At 39.0% G+C, this 27,429-nt stretch overlaps 1 protein-coding gene across 4 annotated transcripts in view; it reads left to right on the plus strand.

The window, feature by feature from the left end:
• Positions 1 to 4,222: 4,222 nt before the first annotated feature.
• LOC117790057 (homeotic protein ultrabithorax) overlaps positions 4,223 to 27,429 on the plus strand; it is an 87,991-nt gene continuing 64,784 nt past the window's right edge. For 3 of the 4 annotated variants that reach the window (XM_034629304.1, XM_034629306.1, XM_034629307.1), the window contains exon 1: positions 4,223 to 5,097. In XM_034629304.1, coding sequence (XP_034485195.1) covers positions 4,365 to 5,097 — 733 coding nt within the window. In that variant the 5' untranslated portion in view covers positions 4,223 to 4,364. Of the gene's footprint in view, positions 5,098 to 14,469; positions 14,521 to 27,429 lie in introns of all 4 variants that reach the window. The other variant, XM_034629303.1, reaches the window with a different exon arrangement.

Below are 27,429 nucleotides of genomic sequence, written 5' to 3' on the forward strand. Positions count from 1 at the left end.
AAAAAAATGTTTTATATCCTCATACTCATACTTATTTAATATTAATGTATCTTTTTATAATAAACTCTTACACTGATAAAAAAAATGATTTTCTACATAAAATTCTTAAATTAAGAAAACACATCTTAGTTTTAAGAACTTTTAAAATAAGACCATGTTCTTATGTTAAGAATAAATGTTCTTGAAATTAAAATCCAAAAATATAAAAATTAAAAATTAATTTTGTTTATAATTTTAATTTTTGTTGAGATTTTATTCTGTCTTGGTAATTTTATAAATGATATTTTATTTTGTTAAGAGTGGGATTCAAACTGGCGCCTACAGCTTTACTACTACAGCTCATAATTTTTTATGGTATATTTCTAAATATTCATAAATATTCATTATTTCATATTAAATTTTAAAAATTTGAATTTTAAATATACAGCTAAGAACTAAGTGATATTTTTAAGAAATGAAAATAGACTTAATCAATTGAGTTATTAGGTGTGATGAATTTATAAAACAATCAGGATACGATGGTGCAAATATTGCTAAAATGTGCAACTGCTGCCCGAGCAGGGAACAAGCAGAACAATCATCGATTTAAGGCAGCATCTACTAAACTGAATCTCACAATGGGAGCAGCATTCACATTCACATTCGCATTCCGACAACAGTTACAACACCAACACCAAAATGAACAGAAATGGGGCAAGCAGCAGCAGTGGCAGCCACATAACGAACCAAGTTTGAATATACTCGTAAGATTCCTGAGTATATTAGGTAGCAAAATTTTTACGAGCTCATTATGGCTCATTTCGGCGATTGTTGTGATCCTTTTATGCGCCTTCGAATGGCTTCAAATGGTTATGAGGCTATTTTGTCTGTCATGGCGTCCCAGTGTCCCAGCTTCCCAGCTTCCCAGCATCAAAGCGTCCTGCTCCAGCGCGTTTCCTCGCAGTCGTCCTGCTTGTCTTGTCCCTGCTACTCACGATATTTAGTTTGCAGTTGCGACTGCGATTTTTACTTTTGCTGCTTTTTACGTTTTGTTTGCTTTGCTTTGCTTTGCTTTGCTTGTACTTTTTGCTCGGCTTTCCGCTCATGTTACTTGGCAGTTTGTTTGGTCCTCGCATATTTGGGGAAAATGTCGCCGTCTGTCTGTGCCTGTATGTGTGTGTTTGTGTGTGTATGTGTGTGTTTGTGTGAGTGACATCCGTGCGCTGTGTGCAAGTTTTTGTATCTTTCGAATGTTGTTGATTTTAGAGACTTGGCAACGAATGAGAAAGGCGACTGTGACTCTGTCTCTGACTGAGACTGAGACTTTGTATGCCATTGGATGGATCAGGGGGCGAGGGCGATGGCGAGGGCGGGACAAAAGTAAATTTCTTCTTATAATAAGTTTATTTTGCAAACACTTGTGGCAAGCAACTTTGTTTGTTCGTCCTCGGTTTTGGCCTCTAATCTACGAGCCGTTTGTGCGAATGTGCAAACTTTGACAAATATTTGCTAAAGTTGCGGGAATAGCGCTACGATCTCTTTGCATTATGCATATGAATTTATTACCATCAATTTGGAGACACATTTGCAATCGCATTAATAACAAATCTCAAAATATGCATATCCATACGAATTAAATTATTGAATATTTAATAGCAATATTTGCGTCAATATGCATTTAAATAAATGCATTTATACACAATTTATTTCAACTTGTTGCCATATTGGAATTGAAATTATCTGTAAAATAATTGCTAAAAAAAAAAAAAAATGCAATTAACATTGCTTTGTCCCTCTTGCAATTAATATTCTAAAATCAAATAAATGTTTAATAAATAAACCCTAAGTGTTATTGGTTAAACTTAACTATAAAATTGAATTCGGTTAGAATTATTACTTTGCAAAGTAAGTAAATTAAAATATATGAATGTGCTTTGTATTTTGATAAAAAAATTCATTCAGAGCTTTTTTGATTAAGTAAATAAAATAATAGATGTTGCCTGAGACGGATTTATTAGAAATTTATGCATTTGTTAAATTGTAAGCTTAATTGTATTCTGTTCATTTCAAATCAGGCGAATTTACTTGAAAAATATACTTTTAAATATATGTATTAACCATTTCGAGAAATTCAATTTACTGCAAGTTATTTTAATTTTCTGTAATTTTCCCAGACTCTTATACTTTTAAATTTACATGTTTTTAATATTTTCTTTTATTTTTTCTGTTTTAATTTTTAATGTAATATATTTTTTATTATTTTATTTGAGTTTTTATCAACTGTTCTTAGTTGACAATAATTAAATAAATAAATAATAAAGAAATTTAATTTTAAATGGACTTACAAATCTTATTAATATAAAATAAAATGTGTCATTCTTATTAAAATAAAAATATGTTTAAATAAATTGATTTATTTTAATTAGTATTATATTTTAGCAAGCTTAGTAAAATTGTTATATCACATTAATTAGTTACATATGAGGTATTCATATAAAATTAATAAATTATTGCCGTCAAGCCAATTATGGAAACATAAAATAAATTTCTACATACTTCATATTTAAAAATGTTCCGAAGAGTATATTAGTAATAGTACATTGGATATTCAGATGCAAAAGTGAAGAGAATACAAAATTATTTGAAGTTATACATAGTTAGTTTTTATAATTTTAAATATTTATGCATCATTATAAATATTTAAAATTATAATAAAATTTATAAAAAGCGGACAAAATGCAACGGGCAAATTTATAAATGCGATGAAAGTATCTGAAACTGAATTTGTATCTGCAGCGCGTGCCGTGCAATTGGCAACTGCCAACTGCCAACGGTCGACTGTCGACTGGCAACTGGCGAGCATTGAATTGAGTGCAAATGAGTAAAAATCGTTTGAGCACAAATGAATGCGTGTATGAACGCTCGCCTGGCCTATAAGAAAAATCAGCCCTCCTCCATGATGAATTTCCACGGCACTGAACTCTGAGTAAATTTTCCATACGAGCAAATGATGAATACCAAACGAACTGGCCACTCAAACATGTTCGAATGAATGCGCTCGAACACGGGGAATGAATACGTTATACTGAGTGAGAGCGTCAGCGAGAGAGAGCGAAGTGGTTTGAGTGGTTTGAGTTGCCCTTATCACTTGCTGAGAGCAGTGAGTGAGGCTCATTCTGTTTCAGTTTCGCTCATTCATTTTGTCGTTTCGCCTCTCTGTTTTGGCTGCTTCTTCTTCTTCTCGTTGGTGCTGCTGCTGCTGCTGCTGTTGGTTCTGCTGTCGCTGTCGCTGCTGCTGCTGCTGCGTATCGGGGGAGCTCTACAGGCAAACGACGCTGCCGACGCTGCCGACGCTGCCGTTTGCTGTTGCCGTTCGCTGCTTGTGGCCCGTTGCCATTCAGTTGAGTTTAGTTGAGTCTCAGTCAAAACACAACCAACTGCGATTTGGTGGCACATTCGTTCGATGGCAACGGTTTGGATAACAGGCGCGCGCTTTGTTTTATTATCCCACATTATCAGCGGCATTATTGTTATTGGTATTGTACGCTCAATTTTAATGTTGAATGGCCCTCGCGCTCTGTATTCGCATTCGCATTCACATTCACAATCGCATTCGTATCTGTAGTGGCCAGTGAATAGTATCTCAAGTTGAATTTGAATTTCAATCGGAATTTGAATTTAGTATCTCAAAACTGAAACTGAATCTGAAACTGAATCTGAATCTGAATTTGAAGCGTCAGTTGAACGTGTAGCGTGAGCGCGCGTCGCCGTCGTCGGTCGTTTCGGACAGCGCTAATAACAACAATAATAATAACAATAATAATTATAATAACAATAATAATAACAGCAATAATACTAATAGTTTGTAATAACAATAATGATAACGCTATGAATGCTAAACGAGTCATTGAGTTCAAAATGATTGAATAGGCGCCACTTCAAATACTTCAAATCAATATTTACTTATTAACCAACGAGTGTCAAGTGAATAAAATATGAGTGCAATTTAAATAAATATACGAAACCAAAATCAAGTATACGCCACACCAAACTCTGTTACAATTAAATAAATAATTAAACTAAATTAATTTATTGAATTTTACAACTTATACGAGCCGGCAAAAGTGCAATAAAAATTTAAAAACTAATTTTGAAAATTTCAAAATTTCAAAATTTATTTAAACAACAGAAAAAAAAATTTAAAAAAAAAACAGAAATTAAGAATAAAATATTTTGAAACTAAATTGTTAAAAACTTAAGCGTGTTGCTTCTCCAAAGAGAGAGTTAAAGTTGCGTATACGATTGTAGTGTGTGCCGCGTGCAGTTACTTTTAGTAGCTGCTGTAGCCAACCGCCAAAATTCTCACCGCCAGCAGCAGCCACAACATGAACTCCTATTTTGAACAGGCCTCCGGCTTCTATGGCCATCCGCACCAGGCGTCCGGCATGACAATGGGCACGGGCGGTCATCACGATCAGACGACGGCCAGCGCCGCGGCGGCTGCCTACAGAGGCTTCCCGCTCTCGCTGGGCATGTCCCCCTACGCCAACCATCATCTGCAGCGCACCACACAGGACTCGCCGTACGATGCGAGCATCACGGCTGCCTGCAACAAGATCTACGGCGATGCTGGCAGCGCCTACAAGCAGGACTGCCTCAACATTAAAGCAGACGCCGTCAATGGCTACAAGGACATATGGAACACGGGCGGCACCAACGGCGGGGGCGGCGGAGGCGGTGGCAACGCTGCTACCGCTGGCAACACCGCCAACGGCTCCAATGCGCCCAACGCTGCCAACGGACAGAACAATGCGGGCGGCGGTGGCATGCCCGTCCGCCCATCCGCCTGCACGCCCGACTCCCGCGTCGGCGGCTACTTGGACACATCGGGCGGCAGCCCTGTCAGCCATCGCGGTGGCGGCAGCGCTGGTGGCGGCAATGGTAACGCCGGCGGCGTCGCACAGAACTCCGCCAGCGGCGTGGGCGGCGGTGTGGGCGCGGCCACAGCCTGGAATGCCAATTGCACCATCTCGGGCGCTGCAGCGGCCCAAACAGCGGCCGCCAGCAGTTTACACCAGCCCGGCAATCACACCTTCTACCCCTGGATGGCAATCGCAGGTGAGTCCACAGCAGATCCAATCAAAAGTGAGTGTCCAGCCTAGTGGCAACCTCTCTACTCGAACCAACTTTAATCCACTCGTAACCTAAGATTCAGTTATGTTTTGCTTTAGTTTTTATTTTCATTCAATGTGCGTTGTTGTTGTTCTTGTTGTTGTCACTACTGTCTGTTTTCATAGTTGTTTCTCTGATCGAGTGATGAGCCATTAGACACCCACTTGGCCAAGTGATTAAGCCAGAATAACAATTTAAAATCATGTGATAAACATTTGTTAATTGCTGGCAAAATATAAACATATTGTCCATTGAGCAAAACAGTTTAAGAAACAATTTATTAAGCTATAATAATATTGTCAAGTGTTCAAATAAAATAAAGCTAAAATTCGTATTGAAAATACAATTAAAAATTAACTTTTATTTTTTTCAAATGAAATTTCTATAATTTTTTTTTGTTTCTGCAATTTTTAATTTTTTATTTGATAAATGTATACAGTTAAACAATTTAATTCTTAATTCATATAAAATAAAATATTTAGCTATTTCCACTGCCATAAAAAATTGATATTTTATTTTATTGAAAACCAAAAAAAATATATTTATTTCCAAAAATTATGAAAATTTTACGCCATTTAAAACATAAAAATTCGAACATATCTTCCCAAAATAAAATACTTTATTGTCAAGTCAAAAAAGGCAACAATAAATCAAAGACTATTCTTATCCATATTTAGCAGTTTATATAAAAATTTGAGAAAAGAAAAAAAATAGCTAACAGTAATCAGACAATATTAATTTTTCATTATTACCAAATTTTTTTTGCGAATAGAATACGTTTTTAAAAATTTTGAAACATTATTCTAAGCAAGTTAGCAAAATTGAAATGAGCTAGATTTTATAAATTCGGATTGCGTAATTTAAATGGAATGTTTAACACTTTTAAAACGCTGTCCATCAATTTGAAGTCTAATCACAGGTTCGCTGAGCACAAAATTCGCTCGAAGTCTGTGCAACAGACTCATAAACAAAATCAACCACTCGAACTGGACGAGGGGCAACCAATTGAGGTGCAACCACTTGCGTCTGCTTGCCACTGCTGCGTTGCCACACGCCTTGCAGCAGCTGCACTGCTTGTCTCATAATTTTCAACACTTTGTTTACTAATTTTTGTCACCTTTGGTTTTAATGATGCTCCACAACGTTGTCAGTAATTGTTGCAGCAATGACGACGGCGACGGCGGCAAAAGTGGCAACAAAAGTGTGCTGCAATTTGTGCAACAAGAGGCAGCCAACTGGCAATGGCAATGGCAACAGTAAATTATGACCATGCGGCTAAAAGAGCTGCGAAAATAGTCAAGCAACGGCAACGGCAACGGCAGCGTGAAGAAATCCTTTTGCCAGGACACACACTGAGCGCGTCGGGCGGTTGAGCAGAAGTTGCGCTTATTACAGTTAACAACGCCATTATGTAATTATGTACAGCACGTCGCAGGAGCAAAAGACTCGACAGCCCTTTCAAGTGGCAGCCGAGCATGGCCACCAGCCGAGCAGAGTCCTCACAGCTCCTTCCCCCTTTCCAACACCACCTGCCACTGACTGCTCTCCCTACAATCCAACAGCCTTATCAGCTGCCTAGCTGTCTTTCTGTTTCAGGTTAAAGTTCGAGACACTGATAAGCCTGAGCGTAGTCGTAACACCTTCAACAATCATAAGCAACATTTCATTTCACAATCAATTACATGGACAATGCGAGAAAATTAATTCCCGAATCGCCCAAAACTGAACATCCGAACATCTGAAATTTATGACTGCTCTCATGTAGCTGGTCAACGGGCAAACATAAATTTCATTTCTCGTTCAAGTTTATAACATTTTTTTGAACCCCTTTCAGTCGCAGAACCACAATCGCTTGGAACAGAAAAGCACGGTTCGAAATCAATCAAATTTCACTTGGGCTATCGATAATTACAAAACTTGGCACCCAGAGTCCATAAAAGGCGACGCAGCTGGTTAAAAAACAATTAAATTTGAACTAAATACGAGCACAAGGAACTTGCAGGCGACAGGTTTTTTTTTTTGACGGGACTGGTTTGATCTTCGACTCGATCCTCGACTCGATCCCAGACTCAGTATGCTCCCTACGTGTGGCTCAATCTCAATCAATCGATTCTGATATAACACCGAGATGATCGTAATGAAATTTATGCGTTTCGCAAGCCTGGCAAACTGAAATACCGATGATGTATTGCGGTTTCCATTATGCTGAAAATTCAATACAGGGTGCTACAGTTGTGATTACGCGTTTCATATTGCTAACAGTCAAAGTCTGACTGATATGCTGGTATAACAAACTGCAAACAAAGTTCAGTATAACAGAAAATATCTAATGGGAACTCCAGGAAATTCTTATGTAACAATATTTACCTGTGTTTCATCCTTAATTAAGGCCTAGGTGATTCTAATAAGAATACGATATGTGATTCGAGTTTACCATACCTTTGAATAATGCTAGTTGAATTTGTATGTAGGGAAATTGTACAAGATTTGAATGATTATTGGAATTTCAGAGCTATTTAATAAATTATTTAGAAGTTTCTCAACTTTCATTTTATTTCAATAAAAGTTTAATTTCTTTCTTCTTTATCAACATTTTTTCTATATTTATTTTACTTGATTTGCTATCAAAATCAACGCACAAATCTCGATTAAAATCAATATCCATTGCAATTTGTTGGCTTTTATGATTTATTTCACACTCGAAACAATTTGCAATGTGAAAATAATTCAATATGAAGTGTTTTTGGCTCTGAGCTGAACTGAGCACTGAACTGATTCCATCGCACAAATATTCACAGAGGAAGGAAAAGCAAATCAAGCCATAAATAAATCGGCGCACACTTCCAGCGATCATCGATCATTTGCAGCCGCCTTCAAAGCCAAACAAAATCAAGAAAAATAATGAAAAATTCCGTTTTTATCGTATCTAAACATGGTTTAAGATTTGAGAACCTACTTCAACATTGTTGTCTCCTATGTGTGTGTGTGTGTGTGTGTGAGTGTTTCGATGTTGTTGTTTGTGTGTTATGTGTGAACACGTTGAGCGCGGAGCCATTAAATCATTGTCCTGAAGGCTTTTAAGTCATTATCGATAAATTTCAACATAAATTCGCAAATTCGTAAATTTGCTTTATTTGCCTGGACCCCACGCACATACACAGGTTGTGTTTGGCTGCGTGTGTTTGTGTGAGTGTGTGTGCGTGTGTGTGTTTGTGACATGTTGTGTTTTGGGGCTACATTTGTTTGGCTAATTTCTTAGCTTATCTTAAGCAAACTGATCGATATCTGAGTCACAAACAGACGACTCGCACATGTTCTTCTTTCTCTTGATTTTTTTTGTCCGAAAATGACCTTGAGAAACTTCTAGCTGATCCTGCAATTGACACGTCCTGTGGCAATCATAATTCATATTTTGAGGCTGATGCCTTGCTGCGTCTGTAAATGGGCGCAATTATCAGTGGACATTGTTTGCTGGACTCAGGTAGGCTGACCTATCGACCTATCGACCTTTGTCTCAGTTCCGGGACTCTGTCAATTAGTTGCACTGCAACGCAATTGTGGTTCACACGTACAATGGGAAGAGTCACGTTGAGTTCTGATGCTGTCAAGGTTGATGTGCTCTTAGCCATTACAAGTCCATAACTCATAACTCACTAACATAGTCAAACTCGCAGCTAGACGGTTCAAATGGCAATGTACTGCCAGCATTGGCATGTCATGCAACTCGAACTGCAACTGCAATGCATGTAACATACAATTAATAGGCCACAAGTGGCACGCACCCCCAACCCCAACATCAACCCCAAACACCAACATCAAACACGACAACAACCAAAATTGCTTTTGTGCGTGCTTTTAATCATATTTGCAACAAAATGCGAATGGCAAAATGCAAAATCAAAAGCAAATCAAATCCGCTTTCGGAATTGGTTCACAATTTGCAGCGGATGCAGCAGCTGATGAATCCCAATGGCTTGGTCTGTGTGGATTGGTCTGTGTTCTCTGGGGCAGCTTCTTGCATTTTTTAATGTATTTTTAAATAAGGAATTTAATAAGCACCTTGGCGGCCGTCGGACAACGACTCGAACGTCTCGAGCAACTTGGTCGACCGACGACGACAACACAAAGTGGCCCAGACACATGGCCCAAAAAAAAAAACCAAAAAATATATATACAATATGAAAAAATAAGACTGCAGGGCGAGAAGCAATTTTTGGTTATACTTCAGACCAAACAGTGGATACAAGTTGTAGTTTTCAACACAAAAAGCTAAATCAATTAAAAGAAAATAAATAAAATTGAAAATAAGATTTTACAAATATAAAAATTATATAGAAAATATGCTAAAAAAAAAAAAAAAAAAATAAAAAGAAAAATTCAGTTATCACCAAATTACCAATTGCCTTTCAAATTAACATAATAATACATATATGAATACAAAAATTGTTCACTTCAAATGAGTCAATAAAACAACAGATCATTCAAAGAATTATACAAGAGACTGACAAAATTGTCTTAATATTTCAAAGACTTAAATAAACGGGTTTGCTTAAATGATTGTAGTCGGTATTGCAAATTTTATTGGCAAATTGGAACGAATGATCTCATTTAGAAAAAATATTTGGTATTTTCTTTAAGTACATATCTCATATTAAACATAATTTCTGAATTTTCTTTTTAATTTTATTCAATATCTTTCCATTTTTTGTAAATATTGTTAGCTTAGCTTAGTTTAAGCTCGCAATCTCTCAATATTTTTAATATTTTGAAAGCATATTTCTTTGGTTTTGCACCAATGTTCATTGGTCGTTTCTTGGCAGTTGCAAAATCATGTTTTAAGGTGTTTTTGATACCTAATAAAAACAACAACACGGCCCGGTAACAAACACACACACATACACACACACACATACACACACACACATACACACACACACACAGAAATGCAACGAAAAAGCAAAGGGTCAACTGAAGATGGCAACATGGTTAAGCTAGCGGGTTGCAAGGGGAGACGAGCTGGCCTGCCTATAAGCGCAGCGAGCGCCGCAGTGGCCAACACACACACACACACACACACACATACACATAAGAAAAAAAAATACATTTTGGGGCTCAGGTCCCCCATCATACGTCATAGCCACGACGCTGACTGCGACGCCGCTCGGCGTGTTTATTATAAAACAACAAATCATTCATTATAACCACTTGTGTGTACAGATACACACACATACACACACACACACACACACACACTTACACTCACATCATATATGAGAAAGTGGCGTAAACATGAAAAGAAACACAAGTTGGCAACGCCATGTAGTTTTTGGATATGGCCATCTATGTATCTGTATCTGTATCTCAGTATCTGTCTACATGTATCTGTATGCTTATGTGCTTGCTGTCGTTTAATATGCATATTTGCGTATTATTTTGATTTTAATAATGATTTATTTATTATTAATAATTCATTGGTGGTGGGCCCTCGCCTGAGATCGCATTGGATTCGATATATGCTCTGTGGCCGCTGATTGCGATCTGATCTCCAAGCTAACCAAGTGCAAAAGCTACGCACAAGTTGGACAACTCGATCTCCAGCCAGCTTGCCATTTGAATACAAGTATCAGTTCCGTTGAGTTCGAGTCTGAGTCTTAGTATGAGTCTGAGTTTGAGTTCGACTCCATGAATGGACTTATGCCCAGCTGGGCTGATCACCGGCGATCGGTTTGGTAACACAAGTTGCGTTATGTTGGTAGGAAACGCATATTATAATGAGCTTCAATTAAGATAGAAATCTTGAAAACAAAAGAGACAAAGATTTATAGGTTCACAATTATTCAGTGACCACCTTGAGGCACTAGACCAAAGACTCCAAGCTAACCAACTACACACACTCAAACACACACACACACTAGCAGTTGAACTATTTTGAGAACGTTTAAACTACTGGAAACACCTTGAATATGTGTAAAGGGTTTCAGATCATATAAGATTAAATATTATGGGAAGTTTTTGTAGCAACAAAATTAATGAACAAGCAGCCAAGTGTATTAAATTATTAAATATTACTAATTTCATTTAATTTGAAGAACAGCTGGAATATTTATTATATTTATTTTGTACTATTTTTTGCTTATTTGAATTTTAAAGTTATTCAATATGCTCAAGAAAAAAAGCTTATGAAAACCCGGATTTCTAGAGTTCAGTAAAATAATATATAGTTTTAAAAGAAATATTTATATATTTTAATTTACTCTTGATTTATTATTTTAAATATTTTTCAACTTGGTTAGGGCATTTCACTTTCGACCAGTAGCTCCTCCTGTTCTACGGTAGCATTTTCAGTGTTTGCCAAGTCTTTGTGATTTACGAGTGCTCCATGCAAAACTGGGTAACTGTTATACCAGTTTAAATATTTGGGAAAGCGAATCGATGTGCTTCATGCATGAATTATAGACTAACTATTTTGATTTAGAGCCGTACATTGAACTCAACGAAGGGCTTTAAGAAGCCGCTCTGGCGCCTCGGGTCAACATAACAACAACTTCCATTCCGATTCCCGCTCCGACTCCGTTTCTGCCCACTTGAGGGCCTCCATCTTCGTCTTCGTCTCCGTCTCCACCTTCAGCTCCGACTGCGTCTTTGCACATTAATGTCAATTTAATGTTTCCTTAATGACTTCTTTCGTTGCAACTTGTTTTCCTTTTCATATTCTTGTTGTTGTTGCTGTAGTTCTTATCAGTTGCTGGTCAAACTTGTCGCTTGAGTGGAAAGTGTTTATGCTAAATAGCTAACGAGTTTTCTCCACGAAAGTGAAGACACTCTCTGAAAATATACCAACTAAATAGTTTCATCTATATCTTTGAGTTCGGCATGTAACCTAAGAGAGCGTCAAAGTGCTACTGCCATGTTATGATACGAGTATAGACTCTAGACTAAAGTCTGACATGTGCTCCACTCGTTCGTCTATTTATTTGGGTCGGCAATTAAGATTTATATCGTCGCCTTTGATGGGGCTATAAAAACTCGGAACACAAGCTGCAGCCAAAGTGCAAACAAATGAAGCGAATCAGTAGCTATCTGCCATCTCTTTTTCTCTAGCCCAGCCTCTCTGTCTCTCTCTTTCTCACACAGTATGCAGCTCATTTATGCGCCTGGGTATTCTGTCTGGAGCGTGCGGCGCTTTAAAGAGTCATAAAAAACAGCTAAATGCGCGTCCAAAAGGTGTGAATTGCCAGTCACCCACTGGTGGGAGTATGGCAAGGGGAAAGGGGAAAGGGGGGCCAAGGGGGATGCTCTGCACTTGACGAACTGGTTGGCAACTCGAGCCGTTAGCAGACCACAAACTAAATGTTTAATTTTTCTGAAGCGCCACGTCGCATGTAAACACTATTCCTCTCCCTCTCCCTCTCGCTCTCTCCCACTGTCTTCTGCTCGCCTCCTGCTCGGTTCACAGATTCCCGCTGCCAGTCCCTAAACCAGCTGACTGTCTGCCGACGCTACGGCGACCCGCCAACCATTTGTTTGAATTTGTCTAAAGTGGCTGCCCTTTTTTCTGTCCCCCCTTCCCCCTCTTCCCCCTCTCCATCTCCCTCTCTCACTGTCTTGTTATTTGTAAAATTTTCATAATTTTCATTGCTGCTGCTGCAAAAAAAAAAAACATAAGAAAAAAACGTTTGTCAAATTTTCCGTTTACTTTTAGTTGGCGCCCGTTTGGCATCCCACACCACTGCACCACCACACCACTGCACCACATAGTTGTGTTTCCTTTTCTTTTTAATTTAATATGTTCTTTGTTTTTTGTTCTGTTTGGGCGCTGTGTCTGCTGTCTGCATCTGCAACTGGGTGGGTGTCCGTCTGGTCCTCTCTATCTCTCTCTCCCTCTCTCTCTCACTCTCTGTTGCTGTCTCTCTTTAGTGGAAAATTACGTTTACTCAGGCGCCAGGCGCGCATATTTAAATACACACGTGTTTTATCGCTGCCATTAAATCATATTTTTATACTTTACCTTTTTGCTGTGCCACCTTCAACGACTCCAATCCCCCTCCCTCTCTCCCCCTCTCGCCTTCCTGCACTGTCCTCCCGCTCTTGAGCGCGTTGGCATTTTGATTGTTTACATTTTGCACTTTCACGGCGTAAACAAACAAAAAAACGATGCTAAATATTGTGAATAAAAAGGAAAAGAAATACGAGACAATGAGAAGACGCTGCGAAACATTTGGAGCAGAAGTGGGGGAATTTGTGGAAGGGGAGAAGAAAAACTAAGATAGGGTTGCTCATGAAGAATCTGAAGACTCTTGTTGTGCCAGACGAAATGTCAAGTGGAAATTTTGAATCAGCTAAGAGACATAAGTGACTGTTGAATGGCTGATCTCACACAGCTTCCGATCTCTTTAAGTTTATCATTATTTTAAAAAACTAGAGATTATGGGCAAATGAAATGAGATTAATAAAAATTTTAATGAGAAGAGCAAGCTATCTTTCTATAAAAATATGTTTCATGCCTTTCAAACACAAATTGTACTGATAAATCTTTCTAAAATGCCGAACTATCACATAACTAGAATAACAATTTGAAAAATAGCTGGATTCGAACCCGACCTATCACATAACTAGAATAACAATTTGAAAAATAGCTGGGTTCGAACCCTGCCATGTTAAAAAATTATCTGTAACTTACCTGTTCTGTTAGCATATTCATAATATTAATAAAAAACGTATCAATATTTATTTAACATTTTTCATGAAATATATTGTTGGATCTTCATTAACTACTTCTAAACTGTACTTTAACTATGCTTATTATATTTTGATATTGATATGACTCCACAAATTGAGCTGGAAAGTATTGTCTTACTTGAGTATTCGTCGGATCAGTAACATAGTTTGAAGATCAAAGGAACGTGCCTTAAATTGGCTACTGTGCACTATGGCTTTCCTTTCAACTCTTCCTTCGCTCCTCTGGTCGTACTTCTGATCTAGCAAATTTGCTGCATTAAAAGCAACAACAAGAATTGCAACAACTACAGCTACAACAACAACAAAGCTTAGTTTCAATTTACCCAAGTGACCCACCACGTGCGGCTGCTTAACCTTAATTCCACACAACAACACACTCTCTCTCCCTCTCTGCCTCTGTCTCCCTCTCTATCTCGTTCACTCACTTCCCCGACACCTACCCCATTAGCTGTTACCTCGTCTCTGGTGATGGCCAAGTGGAGATGAGATGTGGCGATGTGGAGCTGTGGCGATCTGGAGAGTTAACAATTTTTTAACATTTTTTAAACGTTTCTTTTCTCTGGTCTTCTGCATTTTCAGGTAAGATAAGATCTGATTTAACACAATACGGCGGCATATCAACAGACATGGGTAAGAAAATTTCCACATTACTTTTTTTATTTATTTATTTATTTAGTTTTGTTAGCGTTAGTCTTCTAGTTTAACTTGCAAAAGAGCTCTCGTCTAGACCCTTTTGACTAACGTAGCGTTGACTACTAATTACATAAGCTAGATCTTAGTTAAGGTGTTGGTTCTAATTTCTAGCATACATCTTGGCATTGGCAAAGCAAAATCTTAAGTCTAAGACACGCCCCCATGTATATATTTATGTGGCAAGCTGTGGGCGTCAAACGGCAGCCTCAAAGTGTGCAAATGATTGATTAGCCGCGGCTCTATGAGCCTGCCACCTGATTAGACCAAAATGCAACGCGTTGCAGCACGCAACGTTGCGTCGTTGCAATTAATGTTAACATTAAACAGCGCCAAGTTGCAACAAGTTGTGGCAGCCTCTACTCATACCATACTAGCTCGAGATGCGGCAGCTTCTGTGGCTCTGGAGGCGTTTAATTTTCAGCCTGTTGCATGAAACCTTTTTGCGTTGCAAGGTTATCAATCAGCTCGTCGTCGTCGTCGTCTCAGCTACTTCTTAAAATCCAATTACACGCACAGACTGACAGACGGACAGACTGACAGACGGACAGACGGACGAGCTGACAGATTGACAGACTGAGAGACTGAGAGACTGAAAGATGGCAAGACTGATCAACGCTTGTTGTGCGGAGCACTCAAATTACATGAATCGCTCGGCACAAGGCATGAATTGAGACTCAAAATTACCGAGACGAAGCCACCCAGACTTTGACTGCCTACCTACCTACCTGCCTCCCTCCCCATTCTCACGACTGTGCTGCAGCTTATTATTTACTATATTCAATTGATTATCTCGTGCAAATCGGTAGCTAAATATTGGCACAGGCGCAACAAGTGGGCAGCCAGACTTGAGAACTGAGACTTGAGAACGGAGACTTGAGCGTGAGCGGTTGCAAGTAGTACGATAGGTTGCCCAAGGATTCCAAAAGGGGTTTCCAGTCAGCATCCTCATTGCGGTGGGCAGCACTTTTGGCACTTGGCAATTAAGTGCCCGTAGATAAGATGCGACTTTTAGATTAAACCTGGCAAGTAGGTGCCACCGTAGAGAGCTACCACTTTGCGTTGTAAAGTGAGTGGGAATTAGTTAAGCAACTTGACGGAACGATCACTGGATTTGCATCTAGTTAATCATACTCATGATCTGCTTTTGTAAAAAGTACATTCAATTTATTGTGTTTATATTATTATAGCCAAAGAACTGAAAAATCATATGAAAATATATTTATAGAGATGGTATAACAGTTCTTAATTCACTTGAATTTTATTTGAAACTTTGACATCGCAGTAGAGTTTAAGTAGAATTATATGATATGATATATATATAAAAAAGTGAAATTCAAAGATTTTCGGAAATGAAAACCAGTTTAAAAGTTGAATTAAATATGATTTCTCAGAATTAATAGATATACCAAAAGTAAGAAACCAGTTTATCGCTTAACACCTTCCGTTGAATATTACAGAATATATTCAGAATCATTTTATGCATGCTTTTTCGTAATCACACCATACACATTAAATTGTATTTTAGTGTCTGTCTAAACCCTTTTACTAAGTAATGACAGCTTTGACTGGCTTTTAACTAATAAATACAAGAACTCTACAATTATTCCCATCGATGTATCGTGCAAAACAGTTTAAATCACATAATTTCGCTGTCATTTCTCACTCATTTCAACTCAGGACAATAGCAGCGGAGCGGGGCAGCTGAGAGGGGGCGGGGCAGTGCGGGCTTTCAGCCATCGCAATGCTGCTGACATTGAACATGACATTTTCCCCCAAAGAGATAATTAAATAGCGGGCTTAATAGAATTAAATGCCGTGTTTGCATTTCAAAATCCAAAACGTGCCTCAGTTGCATGCCCCACACCGCATTCCAGCCTGCTGCAGCGACGCGTCGCGGTTCGCCTGGTTGGTCAGACAGAAACACACAAAAACACAAAAAAAAAACAACACAAAAATAAAGGAAAAAATGTCAATTTGGACAAGTTTTGATAATTGCAGGCGCGGCACAGGGTCCAAAGCAGCATTTGGCTTTTGTGGTGGCAGCTACTGTGCTGCATGTTGCACGTACCTATGCTGCTGCTATTGTTGTTATTGCTGTTATTGGTGGTGGTGCGTGTGTGGTGCTCCATGTTGCATGTTGCAGTTAATAATTATTGAAATGTGCGGCCGCCAGGAATTGTGCTCGTGCTCCTTGTGCTTCCTGCGCGGCTTCCGTCAGCAGTGGCAACAGTCGGCAGTGGCAATGTGGCATGCATCGTTACCTTTAAGCTCTGCTGCTGTTGCTGTTGTTGCTGCTGTTGCTCTTGTTGCTGCTGCTGAGCAAAAGACTAACAATGCTTGCATTTTCCCACCTTTTTCACATAACTTTTCAGTTGTTGTTCTCGTTTTCTGTTGCTGTTTCGTCTTCGCCTGCCGTTGCCACTGGCAGGGTAAACAAGTCGGCCACCAACTCGTTACCCCTCCCTCTATCCTCCCTCCGCCATCCTCCATCCTCCTCGACACTCTTAACCCTCTGCACACATGTCCATGTCGATGTCGAACTTGTTACCACTTTGAAAGCGGCCCGGCCTCCGTTCGGACTGGCCCCTGTAATAAATTCATATTCAAATTGTTAATTGAATATTATTTGTTAAATTTGCAAGCATTAAATGTAAATGTCGGCTGACTGGGCAAATGTGGCGGGGGCGTAACCGCAGTCCGTGTAAATTTCTGTTTTATTATTTCCACTTTTTTTTAATAATTTTTTTGTTTACTTTTAGCCAGTTTTTAATTGAATTTGTGCGAATTTAACACATTTCACAATGGAAGCTATGGGAAAATTGGGAAACTGCTTAGCATATTTGTTGTTTACTGTACCGAATTCAATTGTGTGTCAACCAAATTTGGTTACTGTACCAACGACCTGCATAAGGCGACAATAAAAAAATGTTGCATCGATGAGCAACGAGTACGTGTAACTGTAACTGTAACTCTCAATGTTGTTGTTGTCGTTGTTGTCCTGTGCGGCTGTTGTCCTTGTTAAAGCTGTTGTTGTGTAATTTCCATAATTCATATTCATAGACATTACAAACGGCCAGACAAACAAACAAAACGAACCAAATCGACTCGACGAAACGCGACACAACACGATGCTACCTGCACCTGCAATACGGACAAATGTCCGTCCTAACGTGGCCAAAAAAAAAATGTAGAAAATAAAAAAGAAAGAGCGAAATCTGCAAAGTGTAAATGCGGACAAAAGTGCAAAAATAGCACATATGCTTTTTGGTCGAGGCAGCCAAGGGAGCAAAAGCTTTTGAAGTATCTCACATAAAACGATTCCAGCCAGACTCAAAGTAGAAGAGAGAGTGAGAAAGATGGGGATAGGGATAGGGACAAGGCAAGAGACATTTGCGGCACGCTTATACATAAATTATACGTTACGACCTCAACAAGTCTGTGTAGAACTCAAAGAGTTGGTCATTAATTTGATTGAGCTTTGAATTACGAGTAATTTATGCCCAGAGACTGAGACAAATATACTCGTATGTAGATACAGCAAGAGAGAGTCTCGTTAAATCAACAGCAAATCAAAATTGCCATTATTATGATCAACATCAACAGAAGTATCTGAAAGATACTCTCCCAGACAGCCAGATACTTTCCATGAGCAGCAACAGAAATGAATTCAAGTGAAGTAATTCAAAGATACACATAACGTGCCACATTTGATTTTACACACTTCGAAATTACTAACTGGGGAGCATTTTGTAGTTCGGCAAGTGTAAGTGTTGTCCTGTCGTCCTCCTCTCATCTACAGGTCCTGTAACTGAAACTCTGTAACACAAACAACAAACACTTCATAAAATCGCACACGACACTTTCGTTTTTACCGTTGGCATTTGCAGCACGTGGATGGACATGAACAGAGCATCGAGAGAAGCATGGAGAGGCAGACGGAGGGTTAAAGGGGAGATGGTAATGGAAGGATGCCACATGTGCTGCCAAATGGCAGTGGACATCGCCAGCTGGATCTGACCATTGGGCTTCAATTAATGAATTAGTAATTTCAGCTTCATTGCTGTAATGAACAGGTGGTCTATTCAGTCCAGTGGGTGGATGTGTCTAACATTTCCAGTTAATGTTATAATGATGCAGGTGGTCACTGAAGATAGTTACAGCCTAGTATCTAATGGGATGGAAACAATGTATCTTTTTAAAGTGAAGTTGAAAGCCTGCATAATAATTTGAATAATAAAGTGAGATTAAAAGAAAACAATGTATCAAAAAATATAAATATATTTTTAAAGAAACCTGTGCAAGTATTTTAGATCAAGTCAATCCAAATTTTATTTATAAAAAGTTCATATATTTGCTTATAAAAATTAACTGAGCTTTTGTGGCATGGAATTTAATTCTCAAGCACAAAATATCTTTAATATTAAATTCAAAATAAAAATATGCTACTCAATATTTCGCAGCAACCTCCCAAAAGGGAATTTCCGTGGATATTGTCTTTTATTACGCGTTCTATCAGTACGTCCATTGCATTGCATAATGGAGCAGGGAATTGAGTGTATCCATTAAAAGTATTAATACCTTTAAATCATTGATAATTTTGCTGTCGTAGAGTGCACATTTACTCGCATTTACTTAGCTCCATTTGCTGCATTTGTTTACATCGGCTAATGAAAGGTTGCACTTGTATCTTGGGTACACACCTCCTATTTTTTTTGTATTTGCATTTGCATTTGCATTTAGCAGAGTTGTTGTAAATGTTAGGGAACCCGCGGCCATTTGTTTTGTATCTGTGCAACATGACAATTGTGGCATTAGAGCCGTAATATTAAGCTTACTTAGCAATTATGGGCGATAATCCATAGATGGTCTCTCGGGGAGTTGAATTCATAGCTATCGATAAGAAATCAGCGTGCGAATGCTTGAGATACTTTTGTATCTTTTGCTGTGCTGTAGGTATACAATTAATCAATTAATTTGAAAATTTACTAACCGCCAAAAAGCAATTTGCTGCACATCAAAATGTTAACACACACACACACACACACTCACATATATACATACAAACGCGGATCGCGAAATGCCGGCGGTAAATTGAAACTGAAACAAATTCTGGACGCCGCTCGATAGCGACCGCGATATCGACTGCGATAGCCCCCTTCCAATAGCGATAATGTTACGGGTATGCGATTTGGCAGCCGGATCGTTTCACGTTCTCGTTCGGCGGTCAGTTGGCAAATGAAGGAATTCTATAAGAGATTGAGATTGTAAACTTTTGGGTTACTGTGAATTTTTGCTTATGTTATGACTTTGCAGCTAAACTTGTTCAGAGCTGAGCACACACACACAGGGAGAGATACTCATAAAAGGAGTAGAAGTAGTGCAGATAATTTATGGGTTCAGTCTTGAGGTTCGCCGGCGGTTCAGCCCCTTTGGCAGCGGAAGTGCGTGCGGCTGTTTTTGGTGGGTTATGAATAAGTATTTGTATCTTGCAGATACGAATCGCAGCTACTCGGCTTACACACTTTCTAGGTCAATTTGCTGCTGCAAGGAACAAAGCAAAACCAAACAAAAACAAAAACCAAATAAATAAATGACTTTTGTGCATGTCGCGAACTGGCATTTGTCGGCTTCTGCTATGTCCATAAATTTATAGCTCAAAAATCAAAATGTTTTCAAACTTTCAAGTGATTCACGTGTTCGCTGACTCTCTTCTTTTGCTTCGTTCTCTCTCTCTCTCTATCTCTCTCTCTCTCTGTGTGTTGCTCTCGCTGTGCGTGTTAATGATTAATAACGTGAAGACTGAAACCTGCTTTTAACTGCGAGTCTCTCAGGCGGCCATCATGGCGATCAGCTGATCGCCGTGCAGTTGATGCGGTGGTGGGAAAGACAAGTCATGTCACCGCCATGTCCGCCAGCCAAATGTGCAGCTCATCAGTCAAAGCCAAAGTCAAACTCAATATACGTACCTGTAACTGCTTGTATCTGTAGCTGTATCTGTATCTGTGTGAGCCCATTTTGAATTACAGGTACAGAAACAGAAATAGAATGAAAAACTACACTCACAAGCACACACACACACACACGTATACTCAGCTGATGACGTCTGTTTATTTCACTGAGAGCACATGCCGCTCTCATTTACGCTCTCGCTCTCTGCCTCTCTTGCTTGCGCTCTCCAGCTCTCGCTGCGTGATGATTGATCATCTTTTTGCTCAGCCACAGCCGGTTTGCTTTTAATTTATGTGTGCGCTCAGCGTTTCAACTGAATGAATCTCACCTTTATTCGAATTGGAACATTTCGCTCGCTAGTTGGATTTAATTCTCTCATTGATCGTAAACGATATTCGCAGCTGCTTGGAGTTGAGTTTGATGTTAGAAGACAACCAGAAAGTGTTATACAGGACAGATCACACCTGAATCAATTTCGAGTGTTTTCTCATTTGAATTGTAACTCATCTGATTAGCTATTTAGATTAGCAAATGGTTTTTTGTGGCAATCAGCTTGTGTACGGGTAGCTTGAAATTATTATAAATAGTCAGAGTTAAATGGCTTGTACTTAATACAATTTTAATATAAACGATATTATTAGAAATAGTCAGAGTTACAAATATATTAAATGGCTTGTATTTAAAACAAATTTTAAAGGTTCATTATTATTACCTCAAATGAAGAATTATTTTTTTCTGTAAAAGTTTTTAATATTTCGTATTAAACATTGTTTTTTAAAAATTTTATTCTTTGTATTATACAAATTGTTTGTTTTTATAGAATTAATTGTATAATATAAAAGCAGAATTTTTTAACATTTAAAGTGCTTTCAATATTTTAAAAAAAAATAATTAGCTATTAGTTTATAATTGTATTTTCTTGAGAATACGCTTTCTTAGTAATTTAATAAAATTGCTTAAGCTTCAGCCCGCATATCAGTTGATTGCCAGCGTTGCCACCTTGTCAGTTGCTACAAACACACAGCTGAGTTTGATTTTGGTTAGCAACCACTGTGAAAACCACATTCCTAAACGTTTGACAAGTTCAAATGAATTCGAATGAGACCTACCACGGCTGCTCGTAATCGAAATGGTTTCCAATCTCAATTGATGATCTATTAACGAGCGCACATAAAAATTATGCAACTTTCCAATGGCAGCTACAACAAAAATGGTGCCCACATGGGCAACTACAACTATTACAACAACAACAGCAGCGGCAGCAACAACAACAGTTAACATGCAATGCCATTTCCTTTGTCAGCAGAGCCTCAAGGCAATAAATCCTGAGCATATTAACATGGACGTGCGATGAAAGTGCCAGGCAAATATGTCATTGTCAGTGTTTGGCTTTGACTTGGGTATGGATGGGACTGGGATTGGTATTGAGATCGAGACTGGAGCAGGGACATCGACGGGAACAGGAGGAGGGGCAGGGGCAAGGGCAGGGGCAGGGGCATGTCCAATGGCCGCCTCTGCGGCTACCAAATGCGAGTGTATTGACACCTGAGCTCAGAGCTAAACCCAAACAGAAACAGAAACTGAAATTCAACCGAAGCTGTAGCCTCTGGCGCCAATTGCTATTGTCATTGTTGTTGTTGTTGTTGCTGTTGCTGCTGCTGCAAATGAAGTGAAAGAAAAAGAAAGTGTCAGAGAAGCAGGTAACAAAGTGGGAATAGAACCAAATGCTCAGAACTCTTCCAGCTACACTTTCCAATGAAATCGGTCAGACATAAATCACTGATTGGATGGCTAACTAAGTGTATGCATATACCTACTTGTATGTGTGTGTGTGTGTGAGATAGTGTGTGTGAGTGTGCTGATAACTGACAGAGTCAAGCATTTTCGGGCTTATCGTGCATTTGAATTGGTAGACAACGCATTTTTATTTATATATAAAATTCTCTCTACGTCACAAAACATGACAACATTTTGGGCGTGAACACACTCACACACACACACAGATGCACTCGGCTGCCCAGCAACAACTACAACAACAGCAACAACAACAACGAAACATGGCTCAAAAGGCAGCAGCAGCATCGTCGTCCGTGGTGACAGCGCACATAAATCTCAGTAACATGACACTTTTGGCAATGGAAATAAAATATGGCATACGGCGCACCAAAATGTCGCACCAAAAATTGCTGCCGCAGCAACAGCAACAACCTAACAGCAACAGCAACATCATCAGCAGCAGCAGCAACAGCAGCACTTTTTTTTTTTTGGCACTGGGCAGCACTTTTTGGCCCTATGCGACCCACTGTGCCATTTGAGAAGCGACTCATGCCGCATTCAGCTAATTACAAATGAAATTACACCGCTCGAGTCACAGTTGCAGTCGGCTTTTGCGTCACTATGACACTAGCTGAAAATTTAAATTAATATAAGGGGTGAAAATTGAGATAGAGAAATTAAGGGTAAATAAATAAATAATAAATAAATTTAAAATTTAAAAATATTTAGTAAATAATTAGAAAGCTTTGAAGCTTTTATCTTCATTGTCAAATTAAGGTCTTAATTCAAAAACTTAAAGATACATATTATGTAGCATAATGCTAAGAAATGAATGAAAAGTATCTTTCAGATATATAGAAAAATAAAATGACAAATATTTAGGATCTGACTAATTGCATTATTTGATTTGGAAATAGCTTTAAAAAGCTTGAGAATCAGTTTAATATGTACAACGCAGTTAATCACACTAGAAGCTTAAGGATTAATTTCTAGGCCTCAATCTGACACTGCACTGACTTGATTTTAGGACTTTTACACTTCGGCAAGTTGATTTCAATATTTAAGCTAGTGTCATTGGTAGCTTTGGCAATGTTTTGCCTCTGATGGCGACGCTGTCACTTGCCGCTGTCATTTTCATTTCGTTTTCATGTGTCACTTGGCGCGCCTGCGCACGCCTGCCCAGAGCCCAACTCCAACTCCAGCTCCAACTCCAGCTCCAGCTCCAACTCCAACCTTAAATCCAACTGCAACTTCAGCTCCTTCTCGTTCTGCTTCGCCTTCTCCTTGTAATAAAGCAAAACGGCTGCACATGCGCGCAACTTACTCACCAACAAAAGCGACAACAATAACAGCAACAACAACAGCAACAACAACAGCAACAACAACAACAGCAACAGCAACAATAAGAAGCGACTAAAGCCGTTGCCTCTGTCAGATTTTGTGAGTGTCACTTGGCTGCTTTGTTGTTGTTGTTGTTGACTGGAACCTGGAACTCCAGACTGAGACTGAGACTGAGAGTCGTAGCCAGTCTTGAATCTTGGGTGTTATCTGTCCCGTCGACCGTCTTCAGTTTCTGCCGGCTGCATTCCTCGCACAACACGCAAAATCTGCGCGTCTGCGTATAAAACTGTTAACTAACTCAATTTTGTAGCTGTCAGTTGGTATCCCCCCTCCCCCTCCCTCTGCACTCTTCCTGTCTCCTGCTTCTGTCTCCTGCTCTATGCTCTCTGTTGCTTACAGATGTTGGCCGGTTGACTTGGTTAGTTGAGTTCGGGCTGCAGAGTTCAGCATGGGTTAATGAGTTGTTGTTGTCGCTATAGTTGTTGTCGTTGTTGTTGTTGTTTTTGCTGGCGTGCCGCTTACACATGTCACAACAAATTGCTAACCGTTGAGCGTCCCGTGCCCATAAACAAATCACTTGACCTTCGCATTGAAAACATTTGCGTAAAGTGTTAAGAAACTCGGCCAGCTTGTTACGGGAATAAATGAGAAAGTAGAAATTAAAGCACAGTGGAATAACAAAAATAGCTATTTGAATAAATATAAATTTCATTGAAAATTTCTTTCAAGATAATTCAAATGCTAGGTCAAGGATTCGACCAACTTTTAGAATTCATAACTTTGTCAAAACTGGAACGATTTTCTTTTATATCATCTTTTATATCATGGCTTGGACTCTAAATTCATTTCGCATTTAAAATTAAGTTTGTGTTTTTCGAAAATTTTAAATTTTAAATCTTAACTTTTAATTAACTTCTTATGTCATAAGTAATAAAACAAAAAATAAATCATTTGTTTAATAATTTAAAGCAAAATTTAATAATATCATTATTATTGAATATCTTGGGAAAAGTTGAAAAAAAACACAAATTAAAGTGAATTACTCAATCATCGGTCACTTTTCTATAGATTAATATTAGCCATTGTATTTCTTGAGTGGTTTCTTCCCGCCGCTACCCGCGTGACACGAAACCGGACTCACGGATGCACGGGCATGTCTGTCACACAAATGTCACTTAAAGTTGCAAAACTCAACGCACGCATTGCAATTTCATAACTTTATTAAGCATAAGGAAGGGAGGAAGGGAGGGGGTGAGGGAGTGGGGGCGGGTTACCGACTGCTCCAACCGACAGCTGAGGCGTTTTGGCGATTCTCGGCACGTTTTGCCATCTAAACGCCAGCAAAAGGCTATAACTACGATATGCCTGAAAGAGGCACAGAGTTAGCTGAGAGAGGTGTGGTGATAAAGCGGATAGAGGGGCAAGACTTAGGCCTAAGTAGCGCCAGTGGCAAGAGCGAAGAAAGAGGAAGTGAAATGATATAGAGTTGACAATTCAATCATTTAATGCCATGGCCCACATAAGGCTCTAAACAACAACTACAACTGCAATGGCAACTGCAATGGCAATTGCAATTGGAAATGGAAGTGGAAATGGAAGTGCTTTGGGGTAGTCACAGCCCTTCCCAAACCCTCCTCTCGCTCTCACATTCCCCTCTGTACTCCTCTAGAGTTGCCATGGGTTCTGTGTCATTCCTTGGCTTTCCTTGCTTTTCTATACTTGTATTTTTTTGTACTTTCATTTGTTTGTGTCACTTGGCAGTTGCTGGGCGCAGTGACAACAACAACAATAGCATTAGTTGTAACATGGGAAGCACAACGAACCACGCGGTAATTCTACAATGAAAGCATGGGTGTGCGTGTTTGTGTGTATACAAACAAAACTTGTGGCAATAAATTTCAAACGGATCACATAAATCACATTCAAGTGAAGCTTAACACACGCGCCCAACTAGAAGAGACACAAATACAAGCAGACTTCACACACACGCACACACACACACATAAATATACATAAGTGTGTGTATCTGTGCGTGTGTGTGAGAAAAGATACTCGCACATTTGTGAGCTTGGCATAGAAAACATTTATTTCCAGCTTGTAAGACTCAAAGACTTCTTGTGCTCACCCAAAAATGCAGTTAAATATCTTGTTGGGAACCACTCGTATTTTTGGTTGTCAGTAACAGATATATTATAATATTTCTTCAGAAACTCAAGAAGATAATAATGAAAACAATAATAGTTATATTTATTTAACTAATATAAATTTATATAGGGCCAAAAGAAAATATATGTATCAGAAACAAATACAAAAATCCCAATAAAACCTTTTTTTTAGTCAGTATGTGTAATTTAATAATAACCATATTATATAATACTCCAAACAATATTTTTATTCATATCAGAGATACTAAAATATCTAAAAAGATATCTAAATTTACCATACTATTTTCCGCTTTAACATAATTAATTTTTGTTTTTTCTTTACAAAGTAAATTCGTTTAATTAAGCTTTTCAACTTATCCAAAGCACAAGCCCCAAATATAAGCTCTATTTAAACACCATTGCTGAGCAGCCCAGGAAGTTACCTCCACTCAACCCAATTTGACCCCAAAAATGTTGGCCAAGTAAAAGTTGTGCGCCAAATTAACTAAACGGTTAAAGCAACAACTGCAAATTGGCAACAAATTCGCAGATCATAAAGTTGCCGTTGCAACAAGACAGACAACAACAACAACAACTGGAAGAGAAGCATCATTTCATTTGAAGAACTTTGGCATTTGAACTTGACATTTAGCACACGGTTCGGGGACTTCTTTGAAAACAATTGCAGGCCACACACACACACAGATACAAACACACACACACACTCGCAATGCACTTTTGGCATTCCTCGACTGTCTGCCATGGAATGCTAGGACACACCACACCAAAGAGCAACAACAACAACAACACGAACAACAACAACTGGGAAAAGGGATTCCAATGAGAATGAAACAGTTGCCAGCGTGACACTGCAAGTGCGAGCGAGAGAGCATATGCGTCTGCAGCAACCCTCTGTAACAGCTGCGGGGTTGAGTGTTGACCCACACACACACACAGACGCTCACAGACACAGACACAGATACATATACACACACATATAAAGCACAGACAGACGGCCATTGCAGCACCTGTCGGCCATGCAACATGGTTGATTGTGTGTGTGTGTGTGTGTGTGCGAGTGTGTGTTGGGTGTTTCTGCACTCCGGATTTTGCACCATTAACAATATGGTTCGCTTGGTTCGCTCCGCTGCGGTTCGGTTCGGCACGCTCGCCTTATTGAGGAAATGAGGCACAAATATTGTGTCCATTACCTCTTCCCCTACCCCTAAAGAATGCTGGCAGTTCGGGGCGAGGGGTGGACGAGCAGTTGGGTGTTGCTTTAATGCAGCGCCATTGATTTGCTTATAAATTAACCCATTGACAAATGAAAATATTGTCTGTTAATTGATCAATGTGTATGCAGAGAGTGCACAGATTTTGTGTGTGTGTGTGTGTGACAGTATGTGTGTGTGGATTGCAGCTAAAATTTAATTAGATGCGATATTTGTATTTGTATGCGCCAAATGCGTTTTGGCCATTTCGAGGGTGTGGCTACTCGTACTCGCTAACTGCATTGCGTGTGAAAGCACACACACACACACACAGATTGACACCCTCGCACACATACACACATGCAGCGCATATCTCATGTCCTGTGTGCTTAATTTATTGTTATTGAAATACAATTGCAAAATTA

The sequence above is a fragment of the Drosophila innubila genome (genome assembly GCF_004354385.1).
Source record: "Drosophila innubila isolate TH190305 chromosome 3R unlocalized genomic scaffold, UK_Dinn_1.0 2_E_3R, whole genome shotgun sequence".
In the NCBI taxonomy this organism is placed as follows: domain Eukaryota; kingdom Metazoa; phylum Arthropoda; class Insecta; order Diptera; family Drosophilidae; genus Drosophila; species Drosophila innubila.